Genomic DNA, 12112 nt, shown 5'->3' with positions numbered 1-12112 from the left:
TAAACTGCCACATTAAAAGTGGGAGGAATTCTTTTTAGGACATCAGCGGGGTTCCTCTTGTTAATCTGATGATCTAGCTCTGAAGCACCAGGCCAGGGCCTAGGTGAGGAAACCGCTCTCCCCAAACAGCTCAGAGAGGTCAAGTCACAGTCATCTCCAGGAGCCTGAGGAGGGGCAGAGAGGAGGCGGCTGCAAGGAAGGAAGGCGGGAGGGTGAAAGGAGCCGCCCATCCCCAACCCCAGCACCCTTTCCTGGTAACAAATCCCTTTTACCCATTTCATCTGTCTTAACCACTCAGGAGTCCTGGGAGGGAAGTAGGGCCCGGAATATTATTCTATTATAAAGGTGAACAAGCCCAGGCCCAGAACGGAGACAAATTCTTCCAACAAGTTAGCAGAGAAATCTGTACTCAAGTGCCCTTCAGGGGACTTTCTTTTTTTTTTTTTTTTTTTTTTTTTAAATTTTTTTTTCAACGTTTTTATTTATTTTTGGGACAGAGAGAGACAGAGCATGAACGGGGGAGGGGCAGAGAGAGAGGGAGACACAGAATCGGAAACAGGCTCCAGGCTCTGAGCCATCAGCCCAGAGCCCGACGCGGGGCTCGAACTCACGGACCGCGAGATCGTGACCTGGCTGAAGTCGGACGCCCAACCGACTGCGCCACCCAGGCGCCCCTGGGGGACTTTCATTCAATCTTGTATGTTAGGATGGTCGCTGGTGTACTTGATTTCAGTGTTTTAAGAAAGCAGTTCCTGTAGGGGCGCCTGGGTGGCTCAGCCAGGTGAGCGTCCAACTTTGGCTCAGGTCATGATCTCACGGTTTGTGAGTTTGAGCCCTGCTCCAGGCTCTGTAATGACAGCTCAGAGCCTGGACCCTGTTTCAGATTCTGTGTCTCCCTCTCTCTCTGCCCCTCCCCCACTCACACTTTCTGTCTCTTTGTCTCAAAAAATGAATAAACATAAAAAAAAAAAATTTTTTTTAAAGACAGTGGATCCTGCTAACGTTCTATCGAGTTTCACACAACCTCTATCGAGGTTCTGTACAAGCTTCTCTTTTCATCTTTAACATAACCGCGCGAGGTAGGTACAGTTATTACCCCTGTCTTACAGTGAAGAAAGAAAGACTCAGATGTTAAGCAACTTTACTGGGGTCATGTCGTTGGGAAGGGGTGAAGTCAGAAACTGAATCCACGGCTGATCCAGAGCCTGTGTTTGTAACTATCACAATATTCTTTCAATGGAAGTTACTGCGACATCCCTGCCCCCACCCGGGCACTTCCTTTCATCCCAGCCTGCTCCACCTTCCCTCGGTCCTCACCCGGGGTCAGTCTCCATCGGTGCTCCTGACCCCCTAGTTCTCCCTTTCTTTGGACCATCTCTGGCCCTCTCTATCACGTGACTTGTTGTATTGCCCTCAGGAGTTACTCACTGTCTGCAATTGTCTTAATTTACTCATTTGTGGGGCACCTGGGTGGCTTGGTTGGTTGGGCGTCCGACTTCTGCTCAGGTCATGATCTCACGGTCCTGAGTTCGAGCCCCGCGTCGGGCTCTGTGCTGACAGCTCAGAGCCTGGAGCCTGTTTCGGATTCTGTGTCTCCCTCTCTCTCTGCCCCTCCCCTGTTCATGCTCTGTCTCTCTCTGTCTCAAAAATAAATAAACGTTAAAAAAAAATTTTTTTTTAATAAAAAAAAATTTAAAAAAAATTTACTCATTTGTTTGTATCTCCTGCACCAGAAAGTGTGAGCAGGGACTTTATGTGACTTGGTCCCTGCTGTATCCCAGTGCCTACAACACTAGCTGGCAAGAAACAAATACACAAAAATAGCTAAAAAGAAAAAAAGAGAGAAAGAAACAATAAATAAAAAATTTAAAAAAGGAGATGCAGGGGCGCCTGGGTGGCTCAGTCGGTTAAGCGTCCGACTTCACCTCAGGTCACGATCTCGCGGCCCGTGAGTTCGAGCCCCGCGTCGGGCTCTGGGCTGATGGCTCGGAGCCTGGAGCCTGTTTCCGATTCTGTGTCTCCCTCTCTCTCTGCCCCTCCCCCGTTCATGCTCTGTCTCTCTCTGTCCCAAACATAAATAAACGTTAAAAAAAAAAAAAAAAAAAATTTAAAAAAAAAAAAAAAAAAAGGAGATGCACACAGTCAGCCCTTTGGTCCAGGCCCCTCTGGGACGGCTCCGCCTCTGTTTGGGCTCAGCTCTGGCGTGGCCACTCTGGTCTGGTAGCCAATGTACCCTAGATAGCATTCGTCACACTGAGAGGCAGAACATGTGGCCCCCAGAAGGCGATGATACCACATGAGGCCGGATCGTGCTTGGTAAGCTCTCAGGGTCCTTTCTGAGGTTCTCAGTAGAAACAGATCCAAAGCCTGCTTTTGGTAATATATGTTTTGCACCCTCCTTTAACAAATTTTCAGAAATGAAATTCATAGATAATACCATTTTCCTAGGCACCGTGTCGTTAGAAGTGTATATAAAGTTCAAAGTGGAATACAGAGGAAAAACAAATAATTAGAAACAAACAATTTAGAATAAAATAATACACGTTTCTGCATGTGAAAGCTCAGGCTTGACTCCATGAGAGAACAGAAGCTTGTAAATGCACAGGAATCCCTGGCAATGAATCACTGGCAACTGTAAATGGAGACTCGGTGCTGGAGTGTCGTGTTAGCAACTCAGCTCACACGGGCCAGGTGGCCAAGGAGACAAGATTTTCTGAAATGGTGAATTACCCTTGATAAAGTTCTAATGGAGACAAATAAACGTTAAAATGATTTTATATAGCCAAATCTTCTGTAGGATTGCAGGGTAGTTTTATTCCTGGAAAACTCAATATATTTTAAAAGCATTTACAAAAGGGGCTCCTGGGTGGCTCAGTCGGTTGAGCATCCGACTCCGGCTCAGGTCGTGATCTCGCGGTCTGTGAGTTCGAGCCCCGCTTCGGGCTCTGTGCCGACAGCTCAGAGCCTGGAGCCTATTTTGGATTCTGTGTCTCCCTCTCTCTCTGACCCTCCCCCCTTCATGCTCTGTCTCTCTCTGTCTCAAAAAAAAATAAATAAACGTTAAAAAAATAAAAAATAAAGCATTTACAAAAGATGTGGGTGAAATAGGGCTGGCCTCTAGGTCAGATAATTATGAATGTGTTTCTAATGTATGTGGGTGGCCAGAAAGACAAAGGAAGATTGAGTGGTGTGCAGGACAATTCCTGGTTGCGTCAGGATATCCTTCCTACACTTTATAGGACATTTAGCGTCTCCCTCCTACCTTCTATCAAACTCCAGGAGCCCCAGTCTTGTGATAACTACAAACGGCTTCATAAATTCACAAGATGTCCCCTAGGGGGCGGTAGCGCTCAGGACGAGAACAACTACCCAATACATTCTCCAGCCCACCTTTTTAATTTAACTCTGTCTCTGAGCTGAGCAGGAGAGAGCCTGTCCCTAAGAGCTCTGGGAGTCTGGGCTGGGATAGGGGTGGAGGGAGGCAATTCTGGAGGGCCTGTCAGGACCCTTTCCCTCTGGGGCCATTTCCTCAGACTACACCTAGGGTCCCTTCAATGAAGCCTTGGGTGTCCAGAATCTCCCCAACTCACCCTCTCGGGCATGGGTGCTGGAGACGGCAGTGGTGGGGGACCAAGAGGTGTTGTGAACAGATGCCTTTTCCCGGGTGGGTTGATCCTAGCTATTACGGGTATCTTTTTAACCTCCAAAAAAAAAAAAAAAAATGACAGCTTCGGGGCACCTGGGTGGCTCGGTTAAGTGTCCGACTTCAGCTCAGGTCATGATCTCACGGTTCGGTTCGGCTCATGAGTTTTTGTTTTTTTTTTTAATTTTTTTTTTCAACGTTTATTTATTTTTGGGACAGAGAGAGACAGAGCATGAACGGGGGAGGGGCAGAGAGAGAGGGAGACACAGAATCCGAAACAGGCTCCAGGCTCTGAGCCATCAGCCCAGAGCCCGACGCGGGGCTCGAACTCACGGACTGCGAGATCGTGACCTGGCTGAAGTCGGTCGCTTAACCGACTGCGCCACCCAGGCGCCCCTCGGCTCATGAGTTTGAGTCCCACACTGGGCTCTCAGCTGTCAGCACAGAGCCCACTTTGGATCCTCTGTCACCCTTTCTCTCTGCCCTTCCCCCACGCGTGCTCACATTCTCAAAAATAGATAACAGTTAAAAAAAATAGATACTGTTAAAAAATTTTAAAAAAGAAGGCAGCTTTGCTGCTTTCCAGCCCTTTAATCATTTCAGAGGGAGAAATCCCTTTCCCCACCAACTTTTTGTTTTGAAAACTTCAAAAACTTCAGAAAAAGTGCCTGAATGGTACAATGAGGACCCATATGCCCTTCGCCTTGATTCACTGGTTCTTCCCATTCTGCTACATTGGTTTTATCTCTCTTTATTCTTGCTGAACCGTTTGAGACTACATTGCATATGTTCACCCCTAAACACTTCAGCCTGTGTTTCCGAAGAACAAGGGCATTTTCCTACGAAACCACAGCACGGTTAGCACACTCAAGAAATTCAACACCGATGAGGTAATATCTACTATACGGGCCTTACTCAATTTTCTCCGATTGGCCCAATATAGTTTTCTGCAACTCACCCACCCCTCCTGCTCTCAAGGTCCAATCAAAAATCTGACTTGGCATTTAGCACTGAGCCTGGAGTTTGGATTTCGCCCCAGCTCAGTGGGCCTGCAACTGTGGGCCCGGCCTCCAGGAAGACAGCTCCAGGTGGAGACAGGTGCTGGCTGTGAGCTCACAGGTGCTGGTGGGGTCCATGGGAAGGACATAAGCATGACTTAGGTCCCACAAATGTCTTCCCAGATGCCGGGGGGGGGGGGGGGCGGTGAGTGAGGGTGGGGAGGTGGAGTGCAAGCTTGGGGGGGGTGTGGCACTGTCCCCCTGCAGGGCTTGTATGGAAGAATTCAATCTCACAATAAACTACCTTCTGTTGATGTCACAGGGCTCCTGATCCGCCCTGCAGCTGCCACGACCATCCTTGGGAGATGCATCCAGTAGCTTGAGTGGTGCCTCATTGCCCCCGGATAAGCCCTCCCACCTGTCCAGACTGCTGCCACTGCACTGGGCTTTGCTCACACCAGTGATGTCCCAAGGTTTTCTCCGGCTCAAAGCATTTACCGGTGGGGGAAGGCAGGGGCCGTGATCTGATCAACTCAGGGATCCTGTCAGGAGCCACAGAACCATTTGTCGACTCTTCACAGGGCTTTCACAGATGTGACTTTAGCTAGGAGTCTGTAAGTTAGGCAGGACAAATGACATCACTGTTATTTTCAGATGAAGAAACTGAGGCATAGCGATAAATCTCACAGGCCTCCTCTTGCAAGAAGAAAACCAGAAATGGAATGCAAGCCCCTTATTCTACTGTGGGTGGAAACTGAGGCTCAGAGGTCACCAGGTTTGGTTCTGACTGCTACTTTGCAGCTGTATGACTTTGGCTCTGGGCAAGGAGGTGTTTCAGGAATTATTACTATCTGTGTCTGCATTTGGAGGCAGAGGTAGGACCAGAACTTGGATTCTCTAAAGGCTCTTTCTAGAACATTCTATGCCACAGGTCCTGGGGATGGGCAATCAATAATAATAGTCATTGAGTGCTTGCCACAGGATAGGTAAGGGTCTAAGTATTTCACAGCTATTAACTTATCAACTTACTATTAACTTACTAAATCCTCACATAGTGTATTATGAGGTGGGTGCATTATTATCCCCATCAGCTCATTTTATAAAGGGGAAAGCTAAGGCACAGAGGCTTTAAGATATTTGCTAGAGGTGGCGCTGGCCCCTGCCTCCCACGTGCTCTGATCTTGAGGCACAAGCTGCATTTCTTGGATTTCTTGAGCCCAAGGCCTGAGTAGATAAAACCTCCAACAGGTGAGCAGGTCACTGCAGGGAGCAGAGAAACTTGGTTCTGAACGGGGTGGGGTGAGAGCTCCTCTGGACTCAGGCAATTGGGGGTTTGAATTCTGGCTCTTTCATTTGAGTGACCTTGGTGTGATTGTGACCTCTCCCGCCTCCATTTTCTTATTTGCAAAATGGGAGATTGCTGAGAGAAATCTTGGTTCTACTCCACGGTAGGAGCCATTACACACAAGGCCCTCAGTTTCTTCCTCTGTATCATGGGAGAGTAACCTCTTGGTTGTTGGCTGAGAACGTGTTTGGGTAAACCGTAACTTGGAGGCTGTGAAAGACCTTAATAGAAGCTTGGTTCTCGCCTTTACATACATACAGTTTATAAAATGATTTTGTGTAATTTCAGACCTCCTCTTGATGGGGGGGGGGGGGTAAGGGAATGTAAAGGCACCTTCTCCCCTGCCCTTTCGACCAGCGGCCACTTCACCGGTTACAGTTTGCACTCTCCCGCTCCTAAATGTGGGCTTTCAAGCCTCTCGGAGCCCCAAAGCCAGTTTCAGGGAAAGCTGATGGTTGGCCCCTTCGAATCCACGTGCTAACCTCGCGTGCGCTGGCTGGCTGGGCGGCTTCAGGTCCGAGAAGCTGGTGACGTCAAAGTCACGGACTGCCCTTCTTAAAGGCGCAGGTTTGCACTCCGTGTTCATTTTTCTGTGTTCGGACAAATAATTACGACTGCACAAAAGTTTTAAAGGCAAGGCAGGTGGTGGGGGGGTCTCAGGTGCGGGGCTTGCAGGGGAGATACGTGTCTCTCTGAGAAGCGGGATCAGAGACGTCAGCGCAGGATTTAAGCCTACCTGTCACCCAGTGCGGCACCCCCCAGTGCAGGGGGAAAGTACCTGGAAGGCACTTAACTTTGAGCCCCAGTTTCCTCTTCTGTCAAAAGGGCCCAAATAATAATACACTTCTAAAAACTTGGGGACTTAGAAAAAATAACGTGACAGTAGCCAACGCAAAAATGCCGGTCCCCTTCTTTCCTACTCAACCCTTTCATTGTGCGAAGGAGGAACCCGAGACCCGGAGTGGTGGTGTAACTTGCCCAAGGTCACACACGGTGGTGGGATGCAGCCTAAATGGAGTCCGGCGGACCCTGTGTTTCCTGGCTCCCGGGCCAGCCTTTTCTCTGTCCAGCCTGCCTGGTCCGAGTCACAGCTCTTCTAACCCCAGCGCCCACGCGCACGGTACCCAGCAGTTTGGCAAGAGGTTGTGGAGCAGCGCCTCAGTCGATTATCTGTAAAATAGGAATAATGCTAATTTCTGTTCCGTAGGTCATCACTAAGTTGGAAAACTCCGCAGGGAGCCCGGCGGGTAAATATATGCCATCACTATCTGATCGCCCCGTGGCTTTGGAAGAACTGATTCAAATCCCTGCCGGCTCCGCAGATGAGGACACCGAGGAAGAGCGGGAGAGCGCGTTACCCACGCTGGTCTGGAAGTTAAGGGAAGAGCTGGGACTCCCCGGGCAGCGCTCGGCCAGCGTACTGGTGGGATGGAGTTTGTAAGACCACGCTGTTAAGTGCGGTGCTGCCTCCGTCACGCTCGACGTGGAGACCCCGCGACATTGGGGCGCTGGTCCGGCGGAGAACCTGCGGCGCACCCTCCCTCGGCTGGGGGACTGGGGCGCTGCGGGTCCCAGAACCTCTGCGGGTGGGCGGGGCCGGCGGCACTCCGGGCGTGCGGCAGGTCGGCCGGCGGGGGGCGGGGCCTCGTGGCGCGGTCCGGAGGCGGGGCGGGCTCTGCTGCTTTTCAAGTCGGCCTTGGTACGGGTCGAGCGCGCGCGGACCCTGCACCGGCCGCGGAGCCGCCATGGGCCCGCTGGGCCCTGGGCGCCGCGCAGCGCGAGCACCGGCCTGGAGCCAGGTGGGCGGAGCTGGACCGGGGTTGAGGGCCCGGCTCGGGGCGGGGGTGGAGGTGGGCCTTCCGAGGTCCCGGGGAGCCCGAGCTGGGCTGGGGGCCTGGAGTCGTGAGCGGTCGGGCCGACCTGCTCGGTCCCACCGGGCGTCCGCTGAGCGCGGGACCGGCGTGCCCGAGGAACAAGGAGAGATCCTGTCTCCCCAAACCTACTTTCCGCCCTCTCGGCCGAACAACCCCGCCTCTGTCTTGGGAAGAGAGCAGAGAGATTGTCCTTCCCGTCTAGGCCTGGGGACTGGCCCTTCCGGCCTCGGGGGGAGGGTGCGGGGGAGGGCCTGGAACCTCGCCTGCAGTCCCGAGAGAGCGGACGGTCCTTTCGTGACCATCAGATTTGTTTACACGTTTCCCTCATTGCTCGGCCCCACCTTTCAGGCCCGGTGACTCGGAGCTCCCAAGTGCCTGCCTCGAGAGGCAGGGGCTTTGGGGATCGGCTCAGACGTTTTGATCTTTGGGTCCCCAGGGCCAAACCAGGTGCCTGCCCCGAGGAGGGGGCACGGTAATTCCGTGTTGCTTAGATGAGGGAATGGCAGTGGGCCATTATTGCCTCTTAACCAGTGAGTAACTCCCCAGGCTTCCCTCCTAACTACTCCCACAGTGACCTTGGTCAGGTCACCCTACCTCTGTGAATCTCTGTTTCTCAATTGACAAAGTAGAGCTGACAACTGCTTTAAAAGGTTATCGTGAGGATCGTTTGAATTCATGTTAAGTGAGTGAATTGGGATGAAGGGCTGGGTCAAATCCCTTTCTTCCCTTCCCACTGACTCGTGTTTTGTGAGTTGGGACTCCAGTTGACTGTTTGTTTTTCAGAAGTGAAGCTACAAGATGGCTGACCAGAACCCTGGGGGCATTAGCCCCCTCCAACAAATGGTGGCCTCAGGCACCGGGGCTGTGGTCACCTCCCTCTTCAGTAAGATCTGGGGAGGTGGGGTGGGGGCAGCTGGGGACTAGGGCAGACCAAAGATTGGAGGGGACCTGGTCCTGGAGGAGGGGTCAGGGTTGGGGTCCTTAAGGAGACTTCAGACCTGCTGTCTTCCCCCCAGTGACACCCCTGGACGTGGTGAAGGTACGCTTGCAGTCTCAGCGCCCCTCCGTGGCCGGTGGTGAGTGCCCGACCCTGGAGCCAATATGGGGTGGTGCCTGGGTAAAACAAGGGTCTTCCAGGGATGGGGTCCCTGGAGCGGGTGGGGGGGGGGTTCTCCTGACTTAAGGGACTGCCTTGTATTTTAGAGCTGATGTCTTCCTCCAGACTCTGGAGCCTCCCCTACGCCAAATGTGAGTTCCCCAAGCCACAGGGAGCTTGTGAATGTCCAGGGGAGGGAGTGTCCCCAGGGGACCCGAGAGCTCCACAGCCCTAGCACACACTTCCAGGTCCTGTTAGCGAGCCCTCTGTCAGGAATGTCCACCCAGGGACCACGGCCTCTGCTGGCCCTCTAGGGATGGGGGCTCACCACCTCCCTGCAGGGTTCCAGAGGATAGTCATCCTAACACCCCCTCCCCTTTCCCAGTGCCCTCCTCTCTCCGATCCACAGGGAAGTGCCTCCTGTACTGCAATGGTGTCCTGGAGCCCCTGTACTTGTGCCCAAATGGTGCCCGCTGTGCCACCTGGTTCCAGGACCCCACGCGTTTTACGGGCACCTTGGTGAGTTGTGCCCTCAACCGTGTCTCTAGGCATTCCTGAGGGCTTTGCATTGGTCACGCTGCAGACTCAGAAAAGAATGAGCGACGCAAAGCAAGTAGGGGTGGCCGGTTCAGTTTGGGAAGGGCTTCCCTGAGGAGGTATCGTCGCTATGAGGTTTTGAAGGGTGGGCAAGAGTTCACTTGGAGCTAAGTGGGTGATTGAGTGTGTGGGGGCCTGAGCGACTACCGCCAGGACTCTGGGCAGTGGGCAGAGGTGAGGGCATCAGGCTGGGGCCAAGTATGGGTTAGCCCCCTCATGGAGCGTCTTCACCTTCCTCCTTGCGGACTGGTGTCTGCTTGGCCAGGATGCCTTTGTGAAGATCGTGAGACATGAAGGCACTAGGACCCTGTGGAGCGGCCTCCCAGCCACCTTGTGAGTATCCCAGCTTGTGTATTTGCTTTTCCTTCCTGGACTCCTCTGACCCGTTCCTCTCCTGTTGGCTGACTGGGGCAGGGGAGGCCTGGGAGGTTTGGGAGGTTTTGGGAGTCCCAGCTAACCTCTGTTCACACTCCCAGGGTTATGACTGTGCCGGCCACTGCCATCTACTTCACCGCCTATGACCAACTCAAGGCCTTCCTTTGTGGTCGAGCCCTGACTTCCGACCTCTACGCACCTATGGTGGCTGGCGCACTAGCCCGCTGTGAGCACAGCCTTGGGCCCTTGATCTCTCTCTCTGACCCCCACCTGCGCTTGAGTCCGGTTCTGGCTTCCAGCTCCAATGTCTGGCAGCTTAGGGGTAGAGGGATCTCTTGGGCCCCCAGATCCTGGGACAGGTTGCCGTTGGGCCCTGTGAACTGACCTCTCTCCACTATTCCCCCTAGTGGGAACCGTGACTGTGATCAGCCCCCTGGAGCTGGTGCGGACAAAGCTGCAGGCTCAGCACGTGTCATACCGGGAGCTGGGTGCCTGTGTCCGAGCTGCCATGGCTCAGGGCGGCTGGCGCTCGCTGTGGCTGGGCTGGGGCCCCACTGCCCTTCGGGATGTGCCCTTTTCAGGTAGGAATCAGGGGTGCAGGGGCTGGGGTAACGGAGCCTTTGGATGACTCACAAGAGTTCTGCAGTTAAATCCCAGTTGTGCTATTACTGACTTTGAAGTCACCTGACTTCTCTGGGCTTTGGATATCTCATCTGTGCAATGGGGCCAGCAGGCAGGGTATTCACCCAGGTTTTCAGAAGTAAATTTCTGCAGAGGGCCCGTTACAGAAACTGGCACGTAACGAGCAGTCTTTGTTACCAGGAGGGAGGGCTTGTCACATTGTGCGGCAGTGGAAAATGGGAGGTCTGGGGCCACCCTGCTGCCCTCTCCAACTCTAATGAGCGTATCCTTGCGCCCCCAAGCCCTGTACTGGTTCAACTATGAGCTGGTGAAGAGCTGGTTGAGCGGGCTCAGGCCAAAAGACCAGACATCCGTGGGCATCAGCTTTGTGGCTGGCGGCATCTCAGGGACGGTGAGTTGATCGGACAGGGAGTGAGGCCAGTGGATGTGTCCTTGGGAGGCCTGAGGGTTGTTGGAGGTGCTCAAGAGAAGAGTGCTCGTGTAGCAGCAGGTGGCTGCCTGTTGAGGAGCAAGCTCACCCTCCCTGGTGAAATCCTAGTTAAGGTTGGCAGACCCTGGCTGGATGCGGGGGATGGGGGTCCTGGGAATGGAGACCAGCTCTCTCCCTACCCCACCAGGTGGCGGCCATCCTGACTCTACCCTTTGACGTGGTGAAGACGCAACGTCAGGTCGCACTGGGAGCGGTGGAGGCTGTGAGAGGTGAAGGTTCTGGCTGGTGTGGGGCCAGGCAGGTGGGGGCCCAAGCGGGGTCTTACTGGGCTGTGCCTTACGTTTGCAGTGACGCCCCCACACGCCGACTCCACCTGGCTGCTGCTGCGGAGGATCCGGGCTGAGTCTGGCACCAGGGGACTCTTTGCAGGTGAGTGTCTGTGTGTGTTTGTCCAAACTTGGAAGGATTGGGCCCCTCCCAGGACCCTGACCTCTGACCCTAATCTCCGTCTCCCATTGCAGGCTTTCTCCCGAGGATCATCAAGGCTGCCCCCTCCTGTGCCATCATGATCAGCACTTACGAGTTTGGCAAAAGCTTCTTCCAGAGGCTCAACAGAGAACAGCCTCTGGGCTCTTAAAAGGAGCCAGGGGACAAGGACCCTATCTCTTCCATGGATGGGGGTGGGGCAGAAGGAGACTGAGCCAAGTGCCTTGTCCTCAGCACTGAGGGGAGGAGCCTCATTTCCCTTCCCTCTCAACTATGAGCTCCAGGGGTTGGGGCTACCCCTCTAGGTCTGCCAAGGCCCCCCTAAAACAGCTTTCTTCCTGCTGTTCCTCATTCCCAAGCCCCAAGGATAATCACTTTTCCAGCCCCCCGCCCCGACCAAGTTCAAGACCAAATCTGATAACTGCCCCCTCCCTTCCCACCATTTCCCTGTGTTTGCTGTAGCTGGGTCTGCTTCTGGGAGCCACAAAACCCTGGGCCTGGTGTAGTCTGCACCCTTCCCTGTTAATTCCTTGAGTCTAAAGATGATGAACTTCTCTCCAGTGCCTGTGAGTGCAGGGGGGTCGGGGTGGGGAGGGAACTGGGACTTGGTGAGTGATTTGCACAGA

General features: G+C 53.6%; 1 protein-coding gene across 3 annotated transcripts; it reads left to right on the top strand.

The window, feature by feature from the left end:
• The first annotated feature begins 7639 nt into the window (after positions 1 to 7639).
• Positions 7640 to 12041, top strand: SLC25A39 (solute carrier family 25 member 39). Of its 3 annotated transcripts, none has more exons than XM_086687504.1 (12): positions 7640 to 7785; positions 8644 to 8743; positions 8877 to 8936; positions 9064 to 9108; positions 9366 to 9475; positions 9819 to 9886; positions 10030 to 10154; positions 10336 to 10509; positions 10852 to 10961; positions 11188 to 11269; positions 11349 to 11429; positions 11522 to 12041. In XM_086687504.1, exons 2-12 carry the CDS (start codon positions 8659 to 8661, stop codon positions 11635 to 11637), a joined length of 1056 nt encoding a protein of 351 aa, XP_086543630.1. In that variant the 5' UTR covers positions 7640 to 7785; positions 8644 to 8658; the 3' UTR covers positions 11638 to 12041. The 3 variants fall into 3 exon arrangements, with proteins under 3 accessions (XP_086543630.1, XP_086543628.1, XP_086543629.1); XM_086687502.1 differs by having other exon boundaries at positions 9342 to 9475; XM_086687503.1 differs by lacking the exon at positions 7640 to 7785 and adding an exon at positions 7871 to 8542 and having other exon boundaries at positions 9342 to 9475.
• The last annotated feature ends 71 nt before the right edge of the window (positions 12042 to 12112 follow it).

Source organism: Puma concolor, chromosome E1, assembly GCF_028749965.1.
Source record: "Puma concolor isolate L17-30 chromosome E1, mPumCon1.1.hap2, whole genome shotgun sequence".
Lineage (NCBI taxonomy): Eukaryota > Metazoa > Chordata > Mammalia > Carnivora > Felidae > Puma > Puma concolor.
This window is presented reverse-complemented; position numbering and strand designations above follow the sequence as displayed.